The 26397-nt window shown below is 40.2% G+C and overlaps 1 protein-coding gene across 4 annotated transcripts in view; it reads left to right on the top strand.

The window, feature by feature from the left end:
- Positions 1-26397, top strand: part of ME3 (malic enzyme 3) — a 123688-nt gene that overhangs the window by 15625 nt on the left and 81666 nt on the right. The window contains exons 1-2 of one of the 4 annotated variants that reach the window (XM_068665951.1): positions 20729-20856; positions 21259-21343. The exons of 1 other annotated variant lie outside the window; for it this stretch is intronic. In XM_068665951.1, the coding sequence (XP_068522052.1) occupies positions 20744-20856; positions 21259-21343 (198 nt within the window). In that variant the 5' untranslated portion in view covers positions 20729-20743. Of the gene's footprint in view, positions 1-1210; positions 1241-17697; positions 17728-20728; positions 20857-21258; positions 21344-26397 lie in introns of those variants that run through there. 2 more of the 4 variants (XM_068666209.1, XM_068666121.1) reach the window with 2 other exon arrangements.

Raw genomic sequence — 26397 nt, 5'->3', positions numbered from 1 at the left:
CTTGTATGGTTCTGCAGCACAGTTAGGATGCTTCTGGGCAGTGCATTCGCAGAGGTCTGATATGTTCAGATCATGAGAATAACTTGCATCTGGGAATTTTGGAGCTGATCAACATGCGCTCTATGGCCATGTACCTGGGATTTCCAGGCATCATTGCTTTGGATGTAGTCTGTACATATGCAGAGGTGCAGATCATCTTATGGATGCATTGGATTTAGTGCCCACTTGCACATTAACTTGTTAACTCTTTGGGTAAGACTGTAGCTCTGAGACAGCTTCCGGACTTTCAGAAATCTTGGGGCAAAGATTTTTTCTCCCAATAAAAGATCTATGTGGAAATGATGAGTATGCCTTGAGATACTGGTATGTGAGAGAGTAGATATGAAATTCCATTCTTCAGAGAGGAGATCTATATAAGTGTTGGATAATTCACAAATAGTAGATGAAGGAGCAACATACAACAAGTTGTAAAGATACTTATTTATTGCTCCACAAATAAAGAAATATCTTCATTATCAAGAATGAACCACTTAAACTTAGAATATTCTGCAACTTGAGCATGAAGTGGAAACAAAGCGCTTTTTCACTCCAGTGAGACTGTGGTTAGATGTATCATCCTTCGTTGCAGTTGCCAGATTGTGGTAAGACGTAGGAACTACTAAATTTGACCATCAAGATGTGTGTGTGGGGAAATGAATATGAAGAAGTACTCGTGGTTTATTTATTTTTTCCTCATTCTTGGAGGCATTCAGTACATGACATGACTTTAAAGCTATGTGTCATTCAGCTTCTACTTTTCCTTAATGAGATTCATTGAGGCATTGACGTTCATGTTATTGGAGTCCCAACACATTTGCTGCATTAAATTTTGCCAATTTTGAGCTCTGTTGCAATTATTATCAAATAATTATCAAAGGCAGTCTGTGAATCAGTCTGGTATATTTACGAGAAAGGATAGAGGAGTCAGGGGCATCATGTTGGAGCCATATGTTTCTACAGTCACATTTAGTTTTGGAGCACTTTTCTGTGGGAAATGCATTTATTCTCACTTAAGTGGGGAACTGCGTTCAACTTAATCAGGGTAATGTGGGGTGTTTGTGGCAGACCAAGTAAGTGAGCACAAGTCTCTCAAAATCAATTCCTTAACCATGCAGCCAGCATACCTGTTTGCTCAGCTCCCCTGTCAGAGCACCTTTCATCTACCAGTGATGATCTCAGCCCCAGCATGTTAGAAGCACAGGTAATGTGTCAACTGGTATGTCCCATCCCTGCCACCAAATTGGCATTTTATAAAATGGAAAGCATTTTGTGAAATATTTCCCAGAAATTATGTGCAAAGAAAGCAAGCCCTGGTAAGCAGCTGTTTTAGGAAGATTTTTTAATTCTGTTTACCAGAATTTGCTTCATTTTTTTTTCCCGTTAATATGCTTAATTAATCACTTAAATTTTCTGTCAGTATACTGTGACAGTTCAAAATCTGCACACTGTGTGTATTACAGGCACCAACACCTGTAAACTTGGAGTAATTACCTTATCTACATAATAAAAGTAATAAGGTGGAAAAAAAATAAGGTGAGTACTTAGAGCTAGTGGGACAGAGATCTGGGTGTGATGTGTGGTCTGCCTCTTGCTGCTGCTTGAGCATCTTACTGGGCAGCCTACAGCCAGTGATTTCTTAGAAATCAATAGATTATTGGCGTGATTTGCCTCTCATTTTATTTAATGACACCTTCCAGCAAATGTCTAGGACAAGATCCAAAGCAAATTGAATTTGATGGGAAACAAATGAGTAATTGCAGCCCTTTGCAGTAAAGTATTCAGAGTTGTTGTCTTGTTGGCTTCATACTGTTTAAGAAAGTGCGTTGCTGAAATGGAGCATATATTTTTGATTTAGTATCCCACTGCTGTAAGACTCTATACTTGAGTGTCTTCTGGCCAAAGTCTGTCTGAGGAGTGGTGCTACGGGAGCACAGCTGGGCTGGGAACAAAGGACGACGCACTTCTGCTCTGCATTCAGAGAGGAGAGAAGAAAAATAAACAATAACATCTCTATGTCAGTGAGTCCCAGACAGAAGAAAACAACTGCAAAGGCAAACTAAACTTACAGAATGAGGTTTAGACAGCCTATAATGTCTTCAGTTGGAGTTTACTTTATTAAATAAAAACAAGTAATACTGTACAAAGTGACAGTCACGTCAGGTATTAAAACTTCTGAGTGCTATAAATTTACTCTCAGCTTTGCACTGTTGAAGTGACATGAATTTCTTTTCATTGATTCACTTTTTTCTTCTAATTCAGAAGAGTAATGGATGAAAGAAATGAGGAAAGTTAGGCCCGAAGCAGTATGACAGATCCTTATTTTAATATTGGTCTTATCCTGCATTCTCATGCTAGCACAGGAGTTTGAGCTGTCCTTCTCATGCACCATGAAGTAACTGAGCAGTTTGACTAAGGTAGGACTGATGAAAAAGACACATGCAGGGTGTTTGGAGCTGGGGTCTGCCCCTAAGCCATGGAGCACAAACCTTTCTTCCTCCATAGAAGCGCAATTACCCACAAATAGTTAGATGTTAAATTCTTGTTCATCTAGTCTTGGTGCAAAAGTTAATATTTTGATACATTTGCCCTTCTGGTTCACTATTACCTTGTCCCAGTTCCCTTGGTTTTGGAAGCTGGGGGAACCAAGCAAAAGTAGAAATAAGAAAGAACATAGTGAGGATTGCCTGTGAAACATGACACAAGGAACTAAAGCCATGGCAAACTTTCTCTCTTTTCTTGATAGCAGGCCATTCACAACCAAGAAGGATGTGTATTGCTTGAAAAGAAAGCTGAGATAAGCAACACTGTGTAAATGTTTGGGGTTTTTGTTCCTGTAGGACCTTAAATGCTTACAGTCAGGAAGTGGGGCATAGGAAGGTTTATTCCTGATGGCATGTTCAGGATGACACACAATGCTCACAAATTCTTCTGAGATCTGGTGGGAAAATTCAGTGGTGGAGGGATTTACAAATGATAAGAACATGGATGACCTGGTCTGTGTAAAAATACTCAAAGGCATGGATTTTCAGTGAGGACAAAAAAAAAAAACAACAAAAAAAGAATGTTTGCTTCATGCTGAGTCTTAGTAATGCTGTTCCAAGAAAAACGTGGTTTAGAATTTGGTGGTTTTTGGAAAAAAGTAATTTTTCATGTCTTTAAGTTATTCAAGTAACCTTGAGCTTTGCAGAGCTGCTTTCTTCTGGTGGGGCAAGTGGGGGAACCTGGAGAAGCATCAGGGCAACGTTTATGTTTTAATATAATTTGGATACTCATCAAAGTAGGACTTTGCGCAAAATTTGTCTGAAACCGCTTTTTTTTTTTTCCCATAAGCAAGCACATGGTTGTGCCTAGACCATGTTTTTTGGCAGAATCTGGCCTCTTTATTTTGCATAGTCCTAATTCACCCCTGCTGTTCTCTGAAATTAAAACCTTCTGATCCTCTTGCAGGAAGAGGCATTGCTACTGCCATCTGCAAAGTATCAGCATCTTTTACATCACGCTAAAATCACTCTGACCTCTTAGCATTGATGACTTTTAAAGAATATTCAAGGGCATATCCTTAGCTTCCATTAAACAGTGACATTAAGAGATTGAGTATGTCTTGTCATATTAGCAAATCATTCAGTGGGCACCAGTTTATGGTGTTTCTTATCAGCTATTAAGCCACATTCCTGTTCTTTTATCCTGCTGTTGGAAATGTCTGCTTTGTATACTTTGTATTAACCCATTATTTTGTGCTTTTCTATATTTTACAATTAAAAACATCTCTGTGAAGCAATACTAGCTTTCAAATGCTGACTTTAGTACGTTCCAAATGTATTTGCACAAGCCATCTTTTGCAGAGCTCTCCTTCTATGAATGGGGAATGTAGATCTTGGATGGAAATGCTTGGGGAAGTCACAGCTTCAAGGTTGAATATACCTTCTGTGGGTAGTCTGTCACACTTCTGGGAGAAGTCTGAAACATTTCATGTTATTATTGTGATCTTATTTTGAATAAGATACACTGAGATACATGTCAGAAAGGCATTTGAAGGTAACAGTAGGAATTACTGTTTTTTTACTGTCAGGTGTACAAAATAAGAAGATGGGAAGTAAAAATCTCTGTTTTAACGTAAAATGAAGAATGATACCAAAAGCAGTTTGTTGCAGTGCCTTTATCTGTACTGTGCTTGAGCTGACTTGGAGCACTCCCAGGTCCTGGTTCTGTCTATTTATTCTGGTAAGCTGCCCAACTTCAGATTATCTGTGAAATTCAAAGATCCTTGAGCAGACTGCACCTGGGACCTTTCTCCAGTCATAGCAGCCTGGTCACCCTGGAAATATTCCCTCGATGGCTTTGAGGGGTAAACAGGATGGACGGTCAGTAAAACAAGCCTTGAACCTGGCTTTATAGCAGCACTTAGAAAACTTTGTAGAAGTAGGTGATATTTCTGTTCTGAAGTCTTATATACAGTATTTCTGTTTCCAGTGAGTTTACTGCTATACATCTTTGAATAAAAGTAAGCCTCTCAGATTGTGGAAAAGCAAAACTGATGCTGTACAGGAGGGAAGGGATTGAAGTCTGCATGGTTTTCAAATGCAAAATACCCTGTAGCTGCGGCACAGTGTGCTTTGTTTATTCAAAGATGATCCGTTTAGGTCATTTCATTCTGTGCCAAGAGCCCTTCGCAGCAAATTGGTACAGGTACAGGTGTCTTGTGTTATCCTAAAGTCAAGGAGAGGATTGTTCATTTCTGCTTTCTCATATATTTCAGGAGAGCAAAGGTAGGATGAATACATATAGACTTGTTGGCTCTAGTGTTGAAGTAATTATTTTGTTACAGATTAGTCTTTATGACTACGGCTATGCTGAATCATTAAGAATATAATAATGAGGATAAACGCTTGCAAAACTGCATGTCATTTTAATAATTTCTTAGGTTTATTTCTCCCTTTCCCTTCAAATCTCTTGATCATTATCACCATTAGATATGAGCCATCTTCACTATGGGTTCAATAAAACTATTCAGTCTGAGCAAGTTGCTCAGACTGAATTGGAATATTCTCCATGTATATAGAAATATCAAAACATAAAGTTCCTGTTAGCTGGGCACAACTTTTCTCATCTTTAGATAATATTCTGGAGTCCAGCAGTTCCATGGGCAAATCTGTAATTGCTGAGTGCTGCCCCTTGACATTTCCAAAAAGACTGGATTTGAGACTAATCATAGGATTATTTAAATATTTGGTCAACGCATTGATGTGTGGTATCTGATGGATTTAGCACAGCTATTTCTTTCAATCAACATTAAAAAGGAGATTGTTTGCTAATGCTAACAGTGCTCTGGTTTCTATCCTACTGGTTAAGATTAATTTATCTTGGATTAGCAAGTGCTAAAGAATCACTTAACAGCACCTGGGTCTGTTGTTCCAGAGAGATTTGGTTGGGTCACACTGCAGTAGCTGGAGTGGCGATGAACTGGCATTAAGAACTGAAACCACAAAGGAGAGCTTCATCTCTCAGACACAGCAGTACTGGCTCTAATCAGACTCTCCATTCTTGCCCTTTGAGAACGTAAAATGTGGTGGGAATTTACAGTCAAGTTTAGGATTTTAGAGATTTCCTATTCATCTGGCAACCATTTCAGCTAACAAGGGAAGAAGAGAGAAACTTTTTAATACAGGCACTTTTTGCCACAGATCAACCCATTCACTGGACCCATTTAATTGGTCATATTTACCAAGCTTTCTAGTACATCTAGAAAGACACAAGGAAAATGCCTGATTTGAATCGAGGATTTTCCCTTGGTAATATTTATCTTCACCATGCTTCATCAGACATTGAGTTTTGGTGATATGATGGTGTCAGAAGAGGCATTTGTAATCTTTTGACAATTGTAAAGTGTAGGCACTGTAAATAATAGCATAAAAACTCCTGTGGAAGTGGGAGCCATAAGGTATTTGAAAGTGGTCAGAGGTTTATGTGTGTGATACCCAGGAAGGATGTAGCATGACCTCTACAATCAAACTATGATGATTACTTATTTCAACCTCCAGGTAATCTGCCAGATCTCAACTGTGCTGTGATCACTGGCAGCCTTCCTTAGAATATTAATTGACAAACATATCCTGACATTCATTTAAAACCACAGCTGATGACATGCCTTGCTGCGAGAGCTGGTCTCAATGACATAATTAAATGTTTGCATGCATAATCTGCTTGCGATCCCTTAATACAGGCTTTACAGTACGAGTTCATTCCTGTCTCATGGTAATACTTCAGTCAACACTTTCTGTGGATGGAGCTACTTTGAATGTTGTATTGTACTGCATTCCTGCCTAAGTAAGAACTCAAGAAACTCCAAATAAAATGCAGCAGAGAAGTAGGCAGTATCTGTACTAACAAAATATACCCAAGACCATTTGCTGCTGAGGCCAGTGTATGTACTACTGAATTCTTACCATCCAGCACAGCATGTCTGCTGACCCTGGGTATGGTCTGTGACACGTAGCTCCCAGATGGCCATCCAGGAATCAGCAGTACAATAAATGACTGCTGCAAAAGTTTTGATTCTAGCTGTTATTGGGAGACATCATGGTTTTTCTGTTAAAATGTGTTATTGGTAATTACTGGTTTTGATAATCAGCAGCTGTTGTTTAATTATTCCCCTACAGTTTTCTCTAATATTGTTTATGAAAAGTGCAGTTCTACTTTTAATATGAATAAACACAATTTAGTTCTCTTTAGCAAAGTTTTCTTCAAGTCTCAAAATACAGACAAGGGTTTTCTGAGACTGATTTACTGTCTTTCATTTCACCTTACTATTTCCATTTTTTAGCTAGGATACTTTTCATACTGTGTTTTTTTGATTATTATTATTATTTTTTGGAAGTGATGACCCCAGATACTCGTTTCTTGTGTTACATACTTGCCATGTAACATACTTGCTAGGGACTGGTGTATGAATCCCAGTGTGAATCACTTAAGGATAGAAGTAGAATTTCTTTGTGATTTTAGAACCTGTGTCTATTTCTAGTCTTAAAATCCAAAAATGCAAATGCACTTCACATTACCTTACCGCCCCTGATAATGTGTCTTGGTTGTGCTGTTATGTCTGTTTCTGTTCTTTGGAATAGGGTGTATAAATTAAAGTAAAAATTGCTTGGTTCCTTTTTTTTTTTTTTTTGTGTGTGTGTGTGTGTGTTACAGTGTCTTGCTTTAATAAGGCTTGCAAAATGGTGGGTAAAAGCTTACAATATGGAAAAGTTCATTGACCCCTTTGGTGTCAGCACAACTCCGCTTCCACAAACCTCTGTGTCTGCACCTTTTCAGTGTGAATCCCATGTGCTCTGCGTGGCAGCTGCTTGCTGATTTTTACACTGGTCTAAAACAGAGTCAAAGAGTTGAAAAGCCCGTGTGCAACAAACAGGGATTTCCCACTCACATATTTGGAAGGAATTCTTCAAAAATTATATTTCTTGTGGGTTACCTCAACGTTGGTGAATCATGAGGAATTAAAGCCACAAATTATAGCTTGGTTAAGTGGTCTAGAATCAACAAAAACTTCCAGTATTTGAAAAACCATTGTGACCCCAAAAGCTTTTTTTTTTTCCTGACTTCCATTAGAGATACCTGGGTGGAAGAGGTCCTAAACACTGGGCAAGTAGTCTGATGGACTTCCAAAAAGTGGTACTTCACAAGCCCCACAATAAGTGATGACTTGTGTTTCAAATCGTAGCTCATCCCTTCCAGAAAAGATACTCGTCAAGGAAAGTATCTTGATTGATGTTCAATAATCAGGAATATCATGAATTAATGAGCCAAGTTCAGAGGGAATTTGAAAATTAGGTCTATCTTGCTTCCAATTCGTCCCTTTTTCGTTGTTATAAGGTGGTTGGTTCATGCTCTGTGTGGATGCTGCAGAGGGAATAAGCTTCATTAAGGCTGAGGGGGCAGGCTGGGCCTTCAGGGGCTGGAAGGGCTGGAGCTGCACTCACCAGCGGCTATCTGCAGGCCTCACTGCTCATATTCTGCCCTAAAAGCCAATGTTCATTCATGAGTATAAACCTCTGCAGTCGTAGTAGTTCACAGACCCATATCTGTCATGGCACAACCCTTTCTATGTGGATGTTCTTGTTTTGAAAGAATTTCTTGCATCTGTGAGCCCTGACAGGGCTCTGCTAATTTGTACAGTGCCATCACATCTCCTTTCTAAAAATAAAGAATATATTTCTGTATAACAAGAGAAAAGGATGTTTGGGGATATGTTTTTTTTCAGCCATCTCGTTGGTTAAATCACCGCGAGAAGCCAGCTGTCTCACGCTCAGCATGCCTCAGTTCAAAGGCACTGTGAGGTGTCTGTGAGGGGGTCAGACAGATGTGGCGTGGGCATGAATGACACGCACTTTTTGTGTTAGCACTTCAGAAAGGCATTCAGTTTAGATGGATTAAGCATTTTTCAAGAGGCATTGCATTTTAATTCCTAGCTTCCTGGGTTTGTAAGACACCAGTTTTGTCTTGACTGTTTATCTGAGGGAAACATGCATAAATCCTGTAAGTGCTGTTAGCGGCCTACATGTAAACACGTTGGTAGTGCGGGGGGCTGATAGGTTTTATGCTCTTTTTCCAAAGGATGCTTGTGCCTTGCTAGGCTTCTCAGTCTGTTTTTGAAAACCTCCTGTGGGCAGAGTTCCCCCCAGCAGAAGTTTGAGACATACTGATCTTTTTTAGGTGTTCTCCTTGTGTGTGCATCAGAGAAAAACAACAGCAACAAACCTCTGGAACATGGAGCTGCTTTCTATGAAGTAAAATTTCTTTCTGGATAGCCTTGCCTTAAGTGGTGTTATATTAAGTTTCACACACCCTCTCATCATTACTTTACAGCCTGTTCATCCAAAGCCATCCATACTCGAGGTGCTGTGCTCAGGGCGCTGTCTCCACAGCCCTACCTCTACCACACTTAGGCTGGTTTCAGCATTTTTGCCTAGCTGCTGTGCCTGGAACTATGTGCATTTCAATTACAGAACACATTCAAGTCAGAGTGGGGATTTTTGGCCAATAACTGATGCTAGATGATACTTGGCTCTGTCAGCAGGGTTTGGCTGGTCAAGCTGACTCTATTATGTCCTTCTTCCACCCACCCTTTGATTTGTTTTCCCCTGTTCCACAGCTTGGAAAGGAAAAATGTGAAAGTGAAGAAATCTCAGAGATTCCACTACTTCATTCCCAGTCCTCTGCCATTAGGAAATCGAGTTCCCCCGGAATCATAAGCACCTCAGTGTAAACAGTGCAAAGTTTACTGTAGAGAAAGTGCAACCTTGTGCTGGTGTTAAGAACCAATTCCGTGATGTGCAGCTGCCTGAGTCGTTCCCAATGCTGTTTCAGTGCTTTGTAAACTACTAGAACATACTTTTGCCTTTTTAGGGGATCTTGTTACAAACCACTATTTAATAGTTACAGAATTCCAGTTTCTGGACAAACTGCGATAAGATCTCCTGGCACATGCCTCAGGGCTGCAATGAATTGGCCTGGGAGCATCAATGCTAAAGATGCTTGCGGAGAGCCCCACAGCAAGAAATAGTATGAAAAAAAAAAAAACATGAGAAATCTGAACGGGCTTGGGGTTTCTTTCTATTCTACCAGCGAAATGGCTCTTTGTATCCTGCCTGCTCTTGTGTCTCAGGTAGTTGGATAATTTTGCTGCTTGGATATGTCTACGTGGCTTGAATTACACTAGACCATTGATTCTAGCACCCAGTTACTACTACCACCCGACAGCAGATGCTCAGTGAATAATGGGGACAAGCAAGAGAGCAGTAAACTTCGTATTAGAAGAAGTATTATAGAAGGGAAGACGTTCCTTAAGGTGACCGCTTGTTGCCGAAAGAAATGTCTCATTTTACTTCGAACCTGCACTTTGGTGGTATTGTTTCATGCCTCCTTGTTCTTCTATTAGAAAAGACTGTATAACGACAGATTTCTGTGTCACTCCAGGAGAACCACAATTTCCAGCAGCTTTTTAAGAGACATTTCTAGATAATCTCAGAGCCTTCAATGATGATGGGATGGAGGCAGTATTGATGAAGGCCTCATGGTCCTGAGATAAAGACTCTGCTGTAGGACAGTGTAGGACAGTATTAGCCTGATGTGGTTTCTCAGATTTAAGGACCACTTACTAGGGCTAGCTAGGTAGGGTGGATATCTCTTCTTTATTATCAAGTTTTCTACTTTATCTAGTACATTAATTCTGTCCAGATGTTAATGCCTCCAGAATGTCAAAACCATTTTCTCCAGTGTGTGTCAGGAGAGAACAATGCTAAGAGTTAGGTGATATGGATTCCCTTTGAAGTGGATTAATTTTGAATCACACTGAGGTTAAAAACAAAACAAACAAACAAATAAAAACAACAACCACAAAAGCCAGCCCCCACTGATATTCATGCAAGATGATCACCAAAAATCAGTGCATTTAAGATCAATGATTTTTAAAAAGTAATTTATTCTTAACCAGATGCTTAAATTCGTATCGGAAATCAGTAGAAGGTTTGTGAATAGAGAGAATGGAGACTTGATAGTGGAAAGCCCAGATGCATTGGAGTATAGCTAGAAAATGAATTTGAAATGTGCAGTTATATGAAGTCAATTTTCTCACTTCATAAGAAAATAAGAGTTCTAAGGTAAACAACTCTGCAATGGAAATTACTTCTATAAACCAAAGCTGTAACTTCAAGTGGATCACATAAGCACATACTCTGCAGCTTCAGAACATATTTAATAAATTGATACGTTAGAATTTCAATGCAAATAGCTTTTTCAAAGAGTAAGCAATACCGTGGTGGTAAAACTATACAGATGATCCGTAGGGGCTCCCTGTGATGTGATACACACCGATGTGGAGCTGTGAGGGCGAACCTGAAAGCTTGTGTATGCTCATGTATGTAACCTCCCAGTCCATGCACTTGATCTTCCTGGGCACTCCTTTTCCGGCTTCACTGAGGGGTGTCCCAGAGCCCTCTCATACTGGGTTTGGTTGTGCAGAGAATGTGAAAGAAGATAAAATGGAAAGCTACAACCATGGGGGAAAAAATGGGAAGGAAAGCTCTGTCACTTTGTTCAATATTGTGGGGAGGTTTATGGCACTTAAATGCTGGAGATGACATAGGAGGGCGACCTGCGGGCTAGAAGGGACTTGGGCTGACTGTGGTGATGGCCTTCAGCATCTTCCTCACAGCATCAGTGTCCATAAAATCACCTGCATGGACCAGTACAACCAGTGGTGCTCAGCTGCTGCCTGGAGAGATGCTGCTCTGGTAAAGCACTCTCCAACTTTGCCTCTAAAATACATTTTTTTTTCCTAACTGCATCGTTTGTTACAATAATCTGTCAGGTTTTACATTCCAGATGACTAAGCAGCCCTCCTTGCGTGCTTTCAAGCTTCTTTGTCCAAGAACCTCCAAGAAGTGGTTTCATCTGTCTTGGCTGTTTGTCACTGTGGTTGGGTTTTCTGGTTTTTATTTTGTTTTATTGTCTTTCAGGCTGTAGTTGGTGCCTGTCTTGTGGTTGCCATAATTCATCCCACTTGCAACCAGGGAATTCAACCTGGAATTCTTTCTGTGGCTCTCTGTTGATTTGTGGCAGAGCATAAGAACAGGAATTTGTCCTGAAGCCCTCTGAGAATTGTTCATCATCTTTTCCAGTAGGACTGGTAGAGCTGGGCAAGCAGTCAGCCCCAGGTCTTCAGGAACAGAAACAGCTGGAAATACCCCTTCAGTTCTAAGGTAAAAACTGAATTTTGGGGGTTCGTTTCCTTATTTATTTTTTCTGTTTAAAACTTTTTGCCTTTAAATAATCTCTTTCAAAATTTTTCAGTGATAAACTTTTCAAAGTTTTCCAGTTTTCAGTTAAAATGAGAGTTTTGAGTGCTCTAATTTTTATTTCATTTACTATATTTTTAGAAAGCTTTACTTTTTATCACTAAGTACAATAAAAACTCAGCTACCTGAGCTACCTGCTGTTCTTTGCTCTCCCTCCTGTTACCATATTGCAGAGTTTTTTATTTTAATAGCTCAAACTTAAGAAGCTAGAATAATGAAAAGGGAGTTTAAAATGTGGAAGGGGGAAGGAATTTATACATATAGATCTTTTAGAAAGACAGAAGAGAGAGGAGGGAATACATTTTAAATAAAAAATTCAGCCTCCTCCAAGGGTCCTGCAGGTAAAGATAAACTCACTGAACCCAACCAATTGAGATTTTTAATAATCCGTCTGAGGAAAAAATGAGGCAGAAGGTGAATATGTGCATGGAAAAATTCTTAAAATAAATGTGTTCCATAATTATATTGTCTAGAGTTGTACAGCATATGTGACCTGGGGTCCTGTTGTGATAATTATGTTTAATTTAGATAGTGAGAGACTCTGTTCTACAGCAGGAGATGGGAGAGGGAGCAGTGTAGGATCAGGAGGTACCTGGCTTTGGTGAAGAATGATGTAGAGCCATGGTCAGTGAGTGTCAGTGCAGGATGGGGAAGACTGGTGTGCATGGTGCGGGTCACCTTGCAAAGCCTGCCGCATCTGGGCAACAATAAAAACCTGGTTTTTGTCTGGTGTTGGGCATATTTAAACAAACAAACAAAAAGAAACGCAAAATAAGAAAACAACAACAAAACTTGGTTTGCCATGAGTATCAGAAAAACACATCTGGAACAGCAGGTATGTCCTTGTGCTTGAGGCTGTGAGCTCAGGGGCTTGAAGACTTATTTCTAGCCATTGAACTCTAACTATTAAAAGGTTCATTCCTTTTTATTTAGCTTGACATTGATGCTTTGTTGCTGCTTAAGGGATATAAAATGGAGGATTTTAATGCTTTGTGATGTTTATTTTTCAAATGAGACCAGAACTAAACTACAACTTTTGGCAGAAGGCATATTTTGTTTAAATCTCTGCCAAGGAAAATTGTTTTATTTCTCCATTTCTATTCCAGTTAAAATGCTTACAAATAGCATCTTTAAACCAAACTGCCTCTATATTTTCCAGCATTTTTTCAGACTCTTTTTTCTCGTTTTTACTCTAAAATGATTTGTAAATAGGGGACTTGTTTCCTTACATCAGGAAGACTTGTCAGTAGCTTATTTTAGACATAAGAGAAAACAGAAGAACTGTATTTACAGTACTTAGATATCACCTGCCACCAGGAAAGGCTTAATTCATGGTATGGTCAAGTCTGGACATGAATTTGTGGTGTTTGACCTCATTCCAAAACAAAGTAATAAAGGCTAACCCCACAAAATAAAGATCAGGCAATGTAGCACGAGTTGTCAGGGATTCTAGACAATGTGAATTGAAATTTCATGTTTAAATAGGAAAAATAGAATATTTGGTCCTTGTAATTTGCTCTTCTGCTAGGATTGGGACAGTGTCTGCACGTACTGAGATCACAGGGGCAGAAAATACTATTTTAATGTGGAGATTCCAGTTACCACCACATCAGCTATTTTATGTATTGTCTAGCATTTGTCCAGAGATTAAATGTAGAGATACTACCAGTGATTCTTTCATGCACATCAAGGTACTCTACAAAAGAAAATACAGTCCTTTGCTAGGCATTAAGTAATATGCCAGGTCAGGCTGAAAATTTTGCATTTTTAAGTGCTGCTCAGTACCAGTGACTATGAGGTATTTTAGATCCAGTGTCCTTACATAGATAAAACCCACAGTTGAGCATGTCACGGTTGTGCTCAGCTTTTATAAGATTAACAATGTGTGTGAGGAAAATTGGTAAAAGGATGGCAAAAAGGGCTTTTAAGAGAATTAAATCCTTACAGGAGGTATGGGGATGCTGAACACTACCACACCGGAATCACTGATATAAATCCTCTATAAAACCTCTTAAGAAATGCTTGGAAAATGGTCAAAAGCAGCAGGTATGGCTGAACAGCAAAGTAACTTAGGTTATGTAAAGACAGGAAAGCAGTCTTTGAAAAGATGAAATAGTATCCAAAGAATAAAAATGGAATAAATCCTAATATCTTGCAGAAGAGATACACAAAGCAAAAGAAAGAAAGAAAGAAAGAAAAAGAAAGAAAGAAAGAAGGAACAATTAGCTAAAGGATTCAAAACAGCAAAAGCCAGCCTGAGAGTCTGTAGGGTCAGCTGACAACCTCTGTATAAAAAGAAGCTGTTGGAGATGATAGGCACCCAACTGCAGGGAAGCCAATTGAATTATTTTTACCGCTATTCATTATAGAAGAAACAGGTGAGAAACAGGTGTCGTAGTGTTTTCTGGGGTAAATTCAGGAAAGATGTCCAACAATGAAGTACTAAGGAAGAAGGTATGATACAATAGATTCCGCAATCATGACGGTGTTCACCTTTGAGCTGTAGGAAATTTTATAATAAAGTAGCTGTGTTGCTTACAGTAATACTTAATGCCACTTAAAACTTCCTCAGTATCTGAAGACAACAATGTCAATTGTAAAAAGATTCCAAAGGAATATGGGGAGCTACAGGCTTGCAACACCTGCATCAGCCTGCAGGGACTATCTCATAAAGTATGGAATGAGCGGATGCTTGGACAAATAAAATCTACTGGGGAAGAGTCCATATGGCATCTGTAAAGGTTTCTGTAAACCTCATGGTTTGTAAATCACTGAAGGGATCACAAATAACCTGGGAAATGTGGTTTGGTTGATACAGTCTAATTGGATTTTGATAGATTTTTGATGCTGCCCTCCACAAAGAATTTTTAGGTGACAAAGCAGCAGTGATAGAGGAGGACAGGTCCAGGTGTGTTTATGTCAGTAATTAACAAGATAAGAAACAAAGTCTTGGAGTGAATGAAGAGAAGTTGCCAGTGAAGTTATGGATGGGTCTGTGCTGAGATCTGTCCTACTCTGCTTGCTCATAAATGCCCTGCACAAAGGGATGCCTGGCACAGGTACATGAGAAGGGCAGTAAGGATGATCGAGAGGGAGAATGGCTTCCACATAAGGAACAATTGACCCAACTGGGACTATTCTGTTGACAGAGTTGTGAGTGTCATGGAAAGGATGAGCAAAGATAACTTTTGTTTTCCCAGCATCTGTGAAATGTAGAATAAAATTTTCATGGATTACTTCTTGGAAGAACTCCCCCTGGAATTAAAACAAGGAGATGAAAAGTCACAAGTTTTCCATGCCCCTAAATTGACATGGGGTGGGTTTGTTTGTTTGGTTTTGGCCTTTCAGTTTTCAGTTTGTTTTTGAAGTCCTTGCCATCTCCTGAGCTTCTAAAAAAAGTATCTAAAATTCAGACACATAGTGCTTCAATATAGGCACTCAAAATCAGTGATGATTTTGAAATTGGTCCAAGTTTCTCATCAGGGAATTTGTTATTGTACCTACCAAACTGAACTTGGATCCCCTGCACACCAGATTAGTGCTCTTACAACGAGATGGCAAACTGGAATGGATCAGGAGAGTTAAGGTGCCGAATTACCATGTTCCTGCTATTGAAGAAGAATTTCTTGCATTCTGATGGAAGAATTACCTTGTTCCTGCTATTGATAATGTTCAAGAAAACTTTGCTTTATGGATGGAGTTTCCAGGTTTCCAGTTGGATATTTTCACCAACTGACTATCTGACCCTTCTTCCTTTTTTTTTTTTTTCCTTTTTTTTTTTGGGTAGACACATATTGCATCTACATTGCATCTAAACAATTGGCTTTAGAGAGACTGGAGTTTACCTGCTTGTGCTAGAAAACTAGCCAGAAATAGTGTTGCTCCAGTTTAGGAGCCTGTGGCCATATTCGTTACTGATTAAATGGCCCCTCTTAGTTTACAGAGTGCAGCAGATTTGGGTTCATTTAGATTGGAATGCAAGAACAGTAAAGTTGTGCTCTTTCATGGTGGTATATGGTACGGCTTGCAGATCATTTGTATTCTTCTAAAGAATGTTATAAACCTGGCAGAAAAGAAGGAAGTGCTTAAGTGAGTAAAGGCATTTTCAAGTTTATTGGTATTGAGGGAAAAATAATATTAAAGCAATTTGCATTCACTGAGTAAATAAGAGATGACGAGATTAGAAGCAGCCAAAAATATTTCAGTGTGCATTCTCTTTCAAGTTCACGTTGTTCATCTCCTGCATTGTACCTACTTGCTTTTTATGAATACACATGAGAGTTAGATCAACCAGGCCAAGCTTGGATCTCCTAGAAATAGACACAAAACTTTTAATCTCTGGTCCTGAGTCTATATTTTCACTTAGCCTGATTTTACCCTGATGTTATGTTATTGATGTTAGTGGAGTTGCTCCAGGTGTTGCTGGTAAGTGGTACCAAAATCTGTTGATAAGAAGCTAGCTCACTATTTCAAGAAAAAACTGGTCCCTTAGCTGTTTGTTGCCAGACGGAGGGCAGAACTCATTTCCAAACAAGCCCAACTGTTGCTGGCATTTATTTGCTATGAGAGTTGTTGCAGAAGTATCGGGGCTTATGCTGATCAGTAAAGGGACTCCCTTAAGCCGTATTGGCCAAAGTATTAGGACTGTTATCTTTTTCTCCGTGGATCACTTCAAAGACTTACTTCATTAAAGGGGAGTGGACGTTAAATCACTGCCATGAACATAAGATCCTGATGTGTTCACGTGCAACACAATTAAAGATTTCAGGCATTCCAATAAGGATCAGCCCATGCTGATGTGAATCACTGAACAGGAAATGCTGCTAGGCAAGATCCTGAGCTTAACTAATTAATTTTAATTTATATACTAACGTGTTGATGTAGATAATACAATAATCACAAACGCTTGTGTTTGAAGACCATGAAATGCTAAAAAAAATGAAATTTTGCAGTCAGAATGTGGAGGTTGGTTGCACTTGGCAAAGAAATGTTTGTCTTGCCTCAGGGCAATGTACTTGTCATTAAAATACTAGTAGAGGCTCTTGACTTAGGTCTCTGAAGCACACACCAACTTTAGGCTCAGTAGTGCACTATCTCTGTGGGTATTTTTATGAGATGCCCAGCAAGTAATTTAAAAAACAGCCCAAAGTACTGAAAAAAAAAAACAAGCTTTTAAATCTGTCCTTCAAATGACTTTTTCTTCCCAGGACATTTAGTTTAAACATATTAATTTCTGAATGATGGAATGAGACAGTGTTTTCAGGGTCAGTAGCTGATTTCAGACTCCTGCTCTTTGCCTTTAGGCCATGGTTTGTCACTCGCTGAGGAGACCTGAAGAAGTTTGTTGTCTCACCAGTCCCTAAAACAGCTGTTTGCAGGAAGGTACAAAGCTTATCTCCAGCTTTAAAGAACTAGTTCATTTATGTCTCCCAAAGGTGCCCTGTGACTGTCAAGTCACTGGGAGGTAGCTTTTTTATCAGATGAAAATAAATGGTAAGAATTATATTGGCCATATGAGATTCTTCATAGAATCAGAATGGTTTGGGTTGGAAGGAACCTCCCAAGATTACCTAGTCTAGTCCCCCTGACATGGGCAGGGACATCTTTCACAAGATCAGGTTAGATAAAGATAATCACGTTATGATTGTACTGTCCTATGAATAGTTACAAAAGAAAATCATAACAAAATGTACTTGTAGAGAGTATTGAACAAACATCCTTCCTTTTCAGTGCCTGTGTCTTGGTGCAAAGCAGCTGACCTTGCTGGTTTGCCAAAGAGCTGTCTGTCTTCTCTGTTACCTGAGGTAGCTGCAGGACCATGAAGTCACTTGGGGTGAGACTTGGCCTTCTGTAGATGGGATGATGTTTCCTTCTTTCTCTGTCCTTTTAGGCTTCTTGTTTCAGTCTTTTCCCAAAGGAATTCTACTTTAGGACTTGCATTAAATATGTGTTGAAAATGTATACCTTTTCTTCCCTTTGCATCTGGGCTCTGGGAGGGTACCATTCTTCCATTCTGCTTCTAGGCTGGGCTTCTCCAAGCCTTCAAGCCTTGCTGACCTTGTGTAACATCCTCTGCACTGTGTTCTTCTGTTACCATATCTTTTCTGGCTTTAAGCTGATTTTTCCTGTTTACAGCCTTCAGAAGACTCAGGATGTTTAAATGCACTCATATGTCTTTGGATTTATTGTGTGGAGCTTGCTGCAAACATTTAATACTTCACACGCAGTATAGTAACATATCTGACAGATTTGGCATTGAGTCCCATCCTGAATTACTCCCCCCATCTGCCCACCCTCCCTTTGTATTCCATTGGGGATTTTGCTGTTACAGCAACCATGGATTGTTTTGTTGCATCTGAGTGTATTCTCCTAAAGGCATAAGAAGATTATGTTCTGCCAATTCCACAGTTTGTTTCCTTTTGCAGATGAAAATACAGAAGCTTGATACGCACTGTGAATGCTACATTTATATTAGAGTAAAACTCAGAATCTCCAGGAAGGCAGCTCCTACAGGGACTTCTACAGGGAAATCTAGAAGATTCACAGTGCCACTCTGGTGTCTGGACTCTGTGAGTTCAGACTTGTCTGTGAGTTGCCACTGTATTTGCCATCCACTCTGGCCATGTACATTTTATATGAACATGTAATGTTTTGTTTGTTTGTTTGTTTTTTTGTTTTAATGTATAGGACACAGAAAGTTTAACTCATTAACAACAAAAGGTAATAAATCTCTAATATCTTCATACTCTAATTTTTATCTAAAACCTAGGCTAAAATACCTATTGCTGTTCAAAGATAAATGACTATTAACCAACCATTTTTTTTCTTAAAGAGTTTTACAGTTCACATATTTCCTATCCACATCCACTTCAACAGCTGTCTATGTGCCTGTATACAATTATGGAAGAAAAACTACTTGCACTAGTTAGAACCAGACCAAGATGTAAACTGAGGCCTCATGTCAGCATGATTTCAGTTCTACTGAAATTACTAAGACGTTTGTGCATGCTTTTATGCTAATATTTCCTGACTTTGGGGCCATCCTACAGATAAGTACCTACTGCATCTTCTGTGATGTTAATGTAGCCAAGGAAACTGAACACGAGGCTGTAGAAGTGATGGGAGGAGAGCAAAAAAGAAATTGCTGCAGCTTATCATAAACATGGACAGCAGTGTCCAGAGATTTGAAATGTGCGTTTGTTGTCTCCTTTCATCAACTTTCCCCTGAAACTGTTTACTTAAGAGCTCTTCAGCTATTGCCAGGAATGCAGTTATCCTATTTTAGGCTATATGTACTCAATAAAGCTCTGAGCCATTCCCACAGTGGTTGAGAGAAGCTTAGAGCTAGTGTTTTGGTGCTTCAGTGCTGTGGTCCACCAAGCTCTGCAGGTGTTTAGAAAAAGCCTCTTTGCTTCAAGATGCTTAATCTCTCTGAAGTAATGAGCAAACACTTCAATGTAGCTTTATTGTTAGGTCATGTTTCTGTGACTTGTATAAACTGAACCACCTAAAATGACAGAAAGTTGATGCCACCAGCTAATCTACCTAAATCAGCTGCAAAGAGAGGGAGAGGAGAAGTTTTGAAGTAGGAGTAGGCGATAGACATGAGAGGCAGTATAGCAGATGGAACGGAGGAACTGATATAAATTCAGCCTCCTGTGTGTTGCATAGCATTAGTGCTTCTGCTGAATCATAGGGTCTCATATTTTCAACAAATATACACCGACTGTGAAAATACAGCAGGCACAGTGAACATACTGGAAAAAAGGATTTTATGCTTGTATAACCTTCTGCAGAAAAGTACTTACCTGTTCAAGCTGGTAAGCTATGGGGATCATAATGCCTTTGTAACTGTATCTGTGAATGCTTTTTGTATACCTGTGGCCTGTATTCTGAATTTAAACAAACCAACTGAAACAGCCTTTCCTGCCAGAAGGTGAGGTCTCCATACATATCATCTCCATCAGCATCCATATCAGATGGAACAACTTTCATTTATTTGGCATTTGTTCTTTGCACTGTGTCTTTATTTTGTTATTATTAGACCAAAAGGTGGAAAAATAATAGCAGTTTGGGGGTAGAGGGTAAGAACCAACAAAACCTTCTTGGAACTGTTGGATCCAATTCAGCCAACACCGACTCCAGGCAGGGCTGAGGTTGGCACCAGCAGACACAGCTCTGCTGCTGACAGGGATGAATTTGGCCTGCCTGGAATTTGAGAAACAGGCTGCTTCTTGTGCTTTCTTCACTCTGCTGCTTATTAAGAATTTGACCTTTTGAGAGGTCAGTGTCATCGTGCACCCTAGAGTCTTGTAGGTGAGTGGATATTCCAGCTAAATCTTCAAATGCCTGTCAGCCCTGGAGGTATCGTAAGGAGCAACGTCTTCTCTTCTGCTTATGGCTGACTTGCTGCCACTCCGCTGTGGCTTTCTGTGCTCACCATCCCTCGTTTCTGTAAAGGCTTTTTGTTGGGACCCCTAAATGCCGTGTCTGCGTTCAGCTGTCTGTTATGCATTCATCTCATGCTGAAATCCGTGTGCTACTTCGTCTCACTTCATTCAAGTGTACCTCTGGCAGTTATTTATTCTTTCTCATTGCTCTCTACCGGGTGTAAAAGGGTCATCTGTTTATAGCTACGAGCTTTTCTACTAAGGCAGTAGCTTAAAAACAAGCTAATTTTTGCTTAGCGATTGCTCACGACCTGGTGTCAATGTGAACGATTTTAAAAAGCCTGTTTTGGCTGGAATAGCAGGCTGCCATTCAGGGCACATGCCTAAACCGATCGCCTGCTGGGGGTCGGGAAGGGAATTCCGCTATCAGGAGCAGCACACAAAGAGCCAGCAGCATTTATGAAGAAGGAAAGAGCTGGCATTCCTCCAGGGCATCAGCTACCTGAGGCTGTCTTCAGGATATGCAATACTGGACGTGCCAGCAGCTTGCTCAGGGGACCCGTTTGGCTCTGGTATGTGGGTTTGCATATCTTTTGACTACCTGTTCACCACAGCATTTGTTATACATTCTCCAGGAGGAAATCCTAACATCCAGCTCTTACCTGCTGTATTAAAGTCTTAAAGCCTCCTTGTTTTCTTCCAGTCTGAGTGAGTTGAAGGCGCTGTGGTCTGTAGCTCCCCATAGTGGGAGATCTCTGGAAATGCTGGGTAATGCTTTAGGCCTTTAGGCTTGAGCGAGTTTACAGGGGTGGGGTAGATTTATTTATTTATTTATTTATTTATTTATTTATTTATATTTATTTATTTTTCGTGCCTTTTTCTTAACTGTCTCTGCACTTGACCTGTTTCACCCTTTGCAGGAGGTAAAATATGTCCCAAGTAATGAGATTTTTTTTTCTCGGTTTGTCTGCAAGGTTCAAAGCAGCAGAAACACTTGGTAGCTTTTGTCTTCCATTTGGGAAGGAAAAATGCAGTCATCAGATTCCTGCTGTGCTGCTGGTGAGTGAAATCTGTCCTGAACCACAGCTGTACATCAGTATGGGCAGGCAGGGGAACTTCTCTTATACAGAGAGAGTACAAGAATGCAGGCATCTGCAAGCCAAATAAAATCCTCAGTCATAAATGAGGAGGGGAGGGATGTAGAAGCAGATTCTGATTTTGCTTAGGCCAGTACCCTTTGATAAGTCTTGACTCAAATGAGGTGGTTAACATCTCTCTCAGGTTTTATTTTGCTTATCTGAAGAGTGAGCTGATGAGGGTGCCTGGAGAGAGCCTCAGCTCTGTGAGTCTATCCTGGGAAGCAGCTAGGCAAATCCATTTGGGATTTCCCTTGTGGTGTCTGAGCTGATTCCTCCAATGTCATGGGATTTATTGGTGACCACAGGAGAGAATGAGGGGAAGAAGATGGGAAGCAGAGTTTTAAGCCTTGGTTGAGCCCTTTCTGAGGCATCTCAAGTGTGCGCAGTCTGTGTGGGAAGGGAATGGCCTTCATGGAAAGCCTTTAGCTGCATCTGATCTTGTCTAGGATGAGTCGTCCTCTAAATTAAAACTCAGAAAGGTCTCTGTGGCTGTTTCCACAATGTACTCATCATGGGTAGGACACCAGCAAGCAATGGACCCTCCCAAGGTGTTGGGTCACACCTAGGGGAATGAGCCAACCACCACTGCTGACCAAATGCATTGAAGTGGGGCTTCAGTTATTTCAGTAAGCAAGCTTTTTCCAGGATGAAGCAACACAAGCTAAGACTTCCATGGACCGTATGCTGACCATGATACAAGTGGCTGTTACACAAAACAGGACAATCCCTTGTCCATATCCCAGCCTCACGTTTGCTTTTGAGGTTGAGGCAGTCATGTAGAAGTGAAGATCGTGTTCTTCTTGATGTTCACCCCAATATGTTTCTCTGATATGTGTATTTAATTTTTATGTCTATATCTAAAGGAGAAGAACAGGCTGAGGGGAGGCCTCATGGTGGCCTGCAGCTCCCTCACGAGGGGAGCGGAGGGGCAGGCGCTGAGCTCTGCTCTCTGGGGACAGTGACAGGACCCGAGGGAATGGCATGGAGCTGGGACAGGGGAGGGTCAGGCTGGGGGTTAGGAAAAGGTTCTGCACCCAGAGGGTGATCAGGCACTGGGACATGCTTCCCAGGGTCACAGCACTGAGCCTGCTGGTGTTCAAGAAGTGTTTGGACAGCGCTCTGAGGCATAGGGTCTGATTTTGTGTGGTGTTGTGTGGAGCCAGGAGTTGGACTCAATGATCCTTGTGAGTCCCTTCCAGCTCAGGATATTCTATGATCTGTGGGTAATTCCTTAAAATGGATTTGAAGGTTTCTTCTGAAATCTGATTTACATCTTACATTTGCTGCTAATGAGCTTATTGTCCGTGTGTGTATGTTTGCTGCCTCTTGGTATATTTGCATTTCACTGAGCTGAAATAATAAGTATCTCCATGGTCAATCTCCTGTTCATAATCTGTTTTGATTCCAATCAATTCCTTGCGTGCATCAGCACTGCGATTCCAACTCTCCATCCCTTCCTGCACTGTGCAAATAGGAAGACAGAAGACAACCAGGAAAGGTCTTGGTGTGGACACGGAGATCTCCATGTGGAAAATTTGAGAAGCAATGCATTAGTTTAGCATTGAAACTTTTGAACTAGACAGGCAACAGGAAAACAGGAGTACTCTGAAAACAGATTTTTCAGACCATTCCTGTTGGTCTATTTTCCAGATCAGCTGCAAACCTAGACAGATATTGTTTGCTTCAAGTCATTATTTCATTTCTTTTCCTTGTACCCATATGTGTATTTTTTTATAATGTGTCTGCAGTCAAGGAAAGAGAGCAATCTTTCATACAGATACTAAGAACCAGCCTCTCATATTTTCCCTTCAGGTCAGTTCTGGCTTGAAATAGCTGAAACTATTTCTTGACTCATTTCATAGTGTTTAATGCAGCTGTGATTTCTGCTCCCTGTCTTTTTCCAAAGAAGTCAGAAATTGAAGGAAATAGAAGCATAACAGATCCTTATTTATTGATTACAGAAATTGTATTAAATCAAGCTGTAAGAATTGCTGGCTTATGTCTTATGATAACTTTTGTAAATAAGATAACTTTTGTAAAGATGATAGTGAAGAGCAGTAGAGGGTTGGGAAAAATTATTTATAGGAATGATATTCAATTTGTTTCTCTATAGTCATACTCAGGTAACATTAACAGGAGTAGCTGATCAGCTTTATGTTGATATGCCTCACATTTGTAGGACTTTCTCCTTCCAGTATTTCATGGAATGATTTCCAGAAATGATATTATTGTAATGATAAAAAGCATGTAGTTTTATTTTTTAAGCCTGCCATGACTGCTTGTGTGCATTTCAGCAGGCTTGCTATATACTACAGCTGGGAATTGGCCCGCAAGAACTGAAAAGCCCTTTTTTCAGTTTTGGTTTTGTGGTGTTTTCTTTTTAATTTTTATTTCTTCAAAGGAAAGTTTATTTCCAGGCATGTGGTGGCACAGGTCTGTATTACTGCTGTAATTCTCACACTGTTTTCTGAAGTTGTGGAAGCCAAAAGCCAGTGCACTGGAAACTTAATTTTGCTGTAGATGCAAGTTGGTAAGGGCTTTCCAGGAAAGAGGGTTCGTGCAGCACTGGGTGTCCAACCATTCCTGTTTCATGAACTCAGTGCTGTAATGGAGGGCTGCAATAATATCTTTGCTGCAAGCAGATTTACACAGATACACCCAGAACAAACATTTCCTGTCATTTTTTATCTTCTTTGTTACATACAAACACAAATGTCTCCAAGGACAATCAAATAGAAACACTTTGAAATGAACCCAAGCAGTGAGCAAGTGCATTAACATGCAGGATCCCATTTTATTTTTCTAATTAAACTCAATTGTGTTCTCTGACCTGCATTTTAAATACTGAATATTTAGTGAGATTCATACTTTTTTTCCCCTACCCTGCTTCCTTTCAGGCTTTGTTCAGCATGTGAATAGCTCCATTAGGGAAATGTGAAAACACTGGACTATGCATTGACTTGCTGTTTTGACATTCCAGTGGGAGATACTACTAAGCTGTAAATTACAGAATTGGACATCACTGGTTTGAATTCAGATCAGTTTGGCTTGAAAAGCGAGGTTTAGCTATTTGACCTGCCCTGACCCAGCTCTGTCCTTTGTTTGGTAAGGTACCTGATTTGTTTGCAAATTTCTTCCTACGCCACGGAACACAGAAATCTGAAGTATTCAGATGTTTTAGCTATGTCTCTCACTTCGGTGCAATAAAAATCCTGTTGTGACTCATCATAAAGTGAGGCTTCTAAACATATTTGTTGCTGCCCTTTCACACACACACACACACACACAAGTGTGAGATAGTTTCAGAAGTGGACCTGCAAAACCTTGTATTTGTTTATAAACCCCATGAAACTCTGGACATTGTTAAAGCTAAAACTTGATGGTCAAATCAAAAATGGTCAAAAAAGTATTTGGAGTCACATGAGATGGGTTTGGAAGGCTATAGGGTTGTAAACCTTGGCTCCGGGAAGAAGTACAGTCCATTATAGTCTCTGCTTGAATCAGAGTGTAGCACAGAGCTTTGCTTACAGGTTGGAGGAATGGAGCTGAGGAGGTGAGGCCAGGGCTGATGTGTGAGTGCTGTGCCTCTAGAGCCAGGCACTGAACAGGCAGCAGTGGCAGCCCTGAGACAGAGGGAGAAGTGGAAACAAGCACTGAAGTGTGCAACTTTTTAAATTCTTTTACAAAAGTATAAAAACACCTCATTTTTATACTTTTATAATGATCTTGACTCACAAAGTAAAGCAAACTACAGTTTCCATATGACTCTACCTACCTCTCTCTCCAGGCCTTCATGCACTGGGGAGGGTTAAGCAATGTGCATTTATCAGATGCTGATGGTGACTGCTGCTTGAGATCGTGTGAATGCTGTTGGTACTGAAAGCAATGCTTCCCTTTCCTGAATTTACTGAAACTGAAGGAACCTCCCATCATGCTCCCACACACTTTGTTGTGCTAGAACACAGAAGTTGAGAAATTATTCCTCTAAGTAAGTTGTTAGAAATTCAGATGCTAGCAGTGATATAAAAGAGGTCTCTTTTTCTCTGCTTTTTACTGCTTTTTGCATATTTTAGGCTCAAAGTTAGCAGTGATTTCTGAAGTTAAGCAATTGAACATTGCATTTGCTTATTACACTTGACGATGGTAATGAGCTCTGGAGGGTCTGTGAGCACATCAGAGGGCAGAACTAGAATTCAAAATAATTTGCACAAACTGGAGAAATTAAGTGAAAAAAAGCATACATGCAAAGTTGATTTGCAATAATTAACAACGCAAGCTCAGAATGAGGAAAGAAACCCAGCCAGAGAGCAGTTCTGCAGGAAACTAGAGGGTGTGGTATGATGGATCTCATACCAAACACAAGACACTAATGTCATACTGTTGTGGAAAAAACAACAGTCTTCATACTAGGATGTATAGACTGTGGTGTCACTTGCAAGACACGTTTAGTAAACCTTTTCCTCTCTTTGTCCTGTCGCATTGCGTGGGTGCTGTGCCTTAACTGGGGCACTGTGTTTGCAGAAAAGATGTGGCCCTCCTGGCCAGACGGTGACATTACATGAGTGAGGGTGACATGACAGTGGTCTTCAGATGTATAAAATGTAGTAACACTATGGGATAAATTGTATTTTGTGGCTGTGGGAAACACAATTGGAAGTTTCGAGCTTCACTGCAGTGAGGGTTGGACAAAAAGAAAGTCTGGAGTGAACTGAATGGGCAATATGAATTTTGTAAGGTAGGAGACTGTTAGGGCTAAAGCAAAGGTCTATTCAGGGAGACCTAAGTGCAGCTTATTTTGTGGTAAGGGGTTGAGCATGATGGCCCTTTCACCCCCCTTCCCTTTTGTTTCCTCTTCTGATTCTGGGACTGAAGGACAGTGGGGTTGGAACTAGATGATCTTTAAGGTCCCTTCCAACCCAAGCTGTTCTGTGACTCTATGCCAGTAGCTTTGAGCTGAGTATACCTCAGCCCCCA

The sequence above is a fragment of the Anas acuta genome, chromosome 1 (assembly GCF_963932015.1).
Source record: "Anas acuta chromosome 1, bAnaAcu1.1, whole genome shotgun sequence".
NCBI lineage: Eukaryota > Metazoa > Chordata > Aves > Anseriformes > Anatidae > Anas > Anas acuta.
This window is presented reverse-complemented; position numbering and strand designations above follow the sequence as displayed.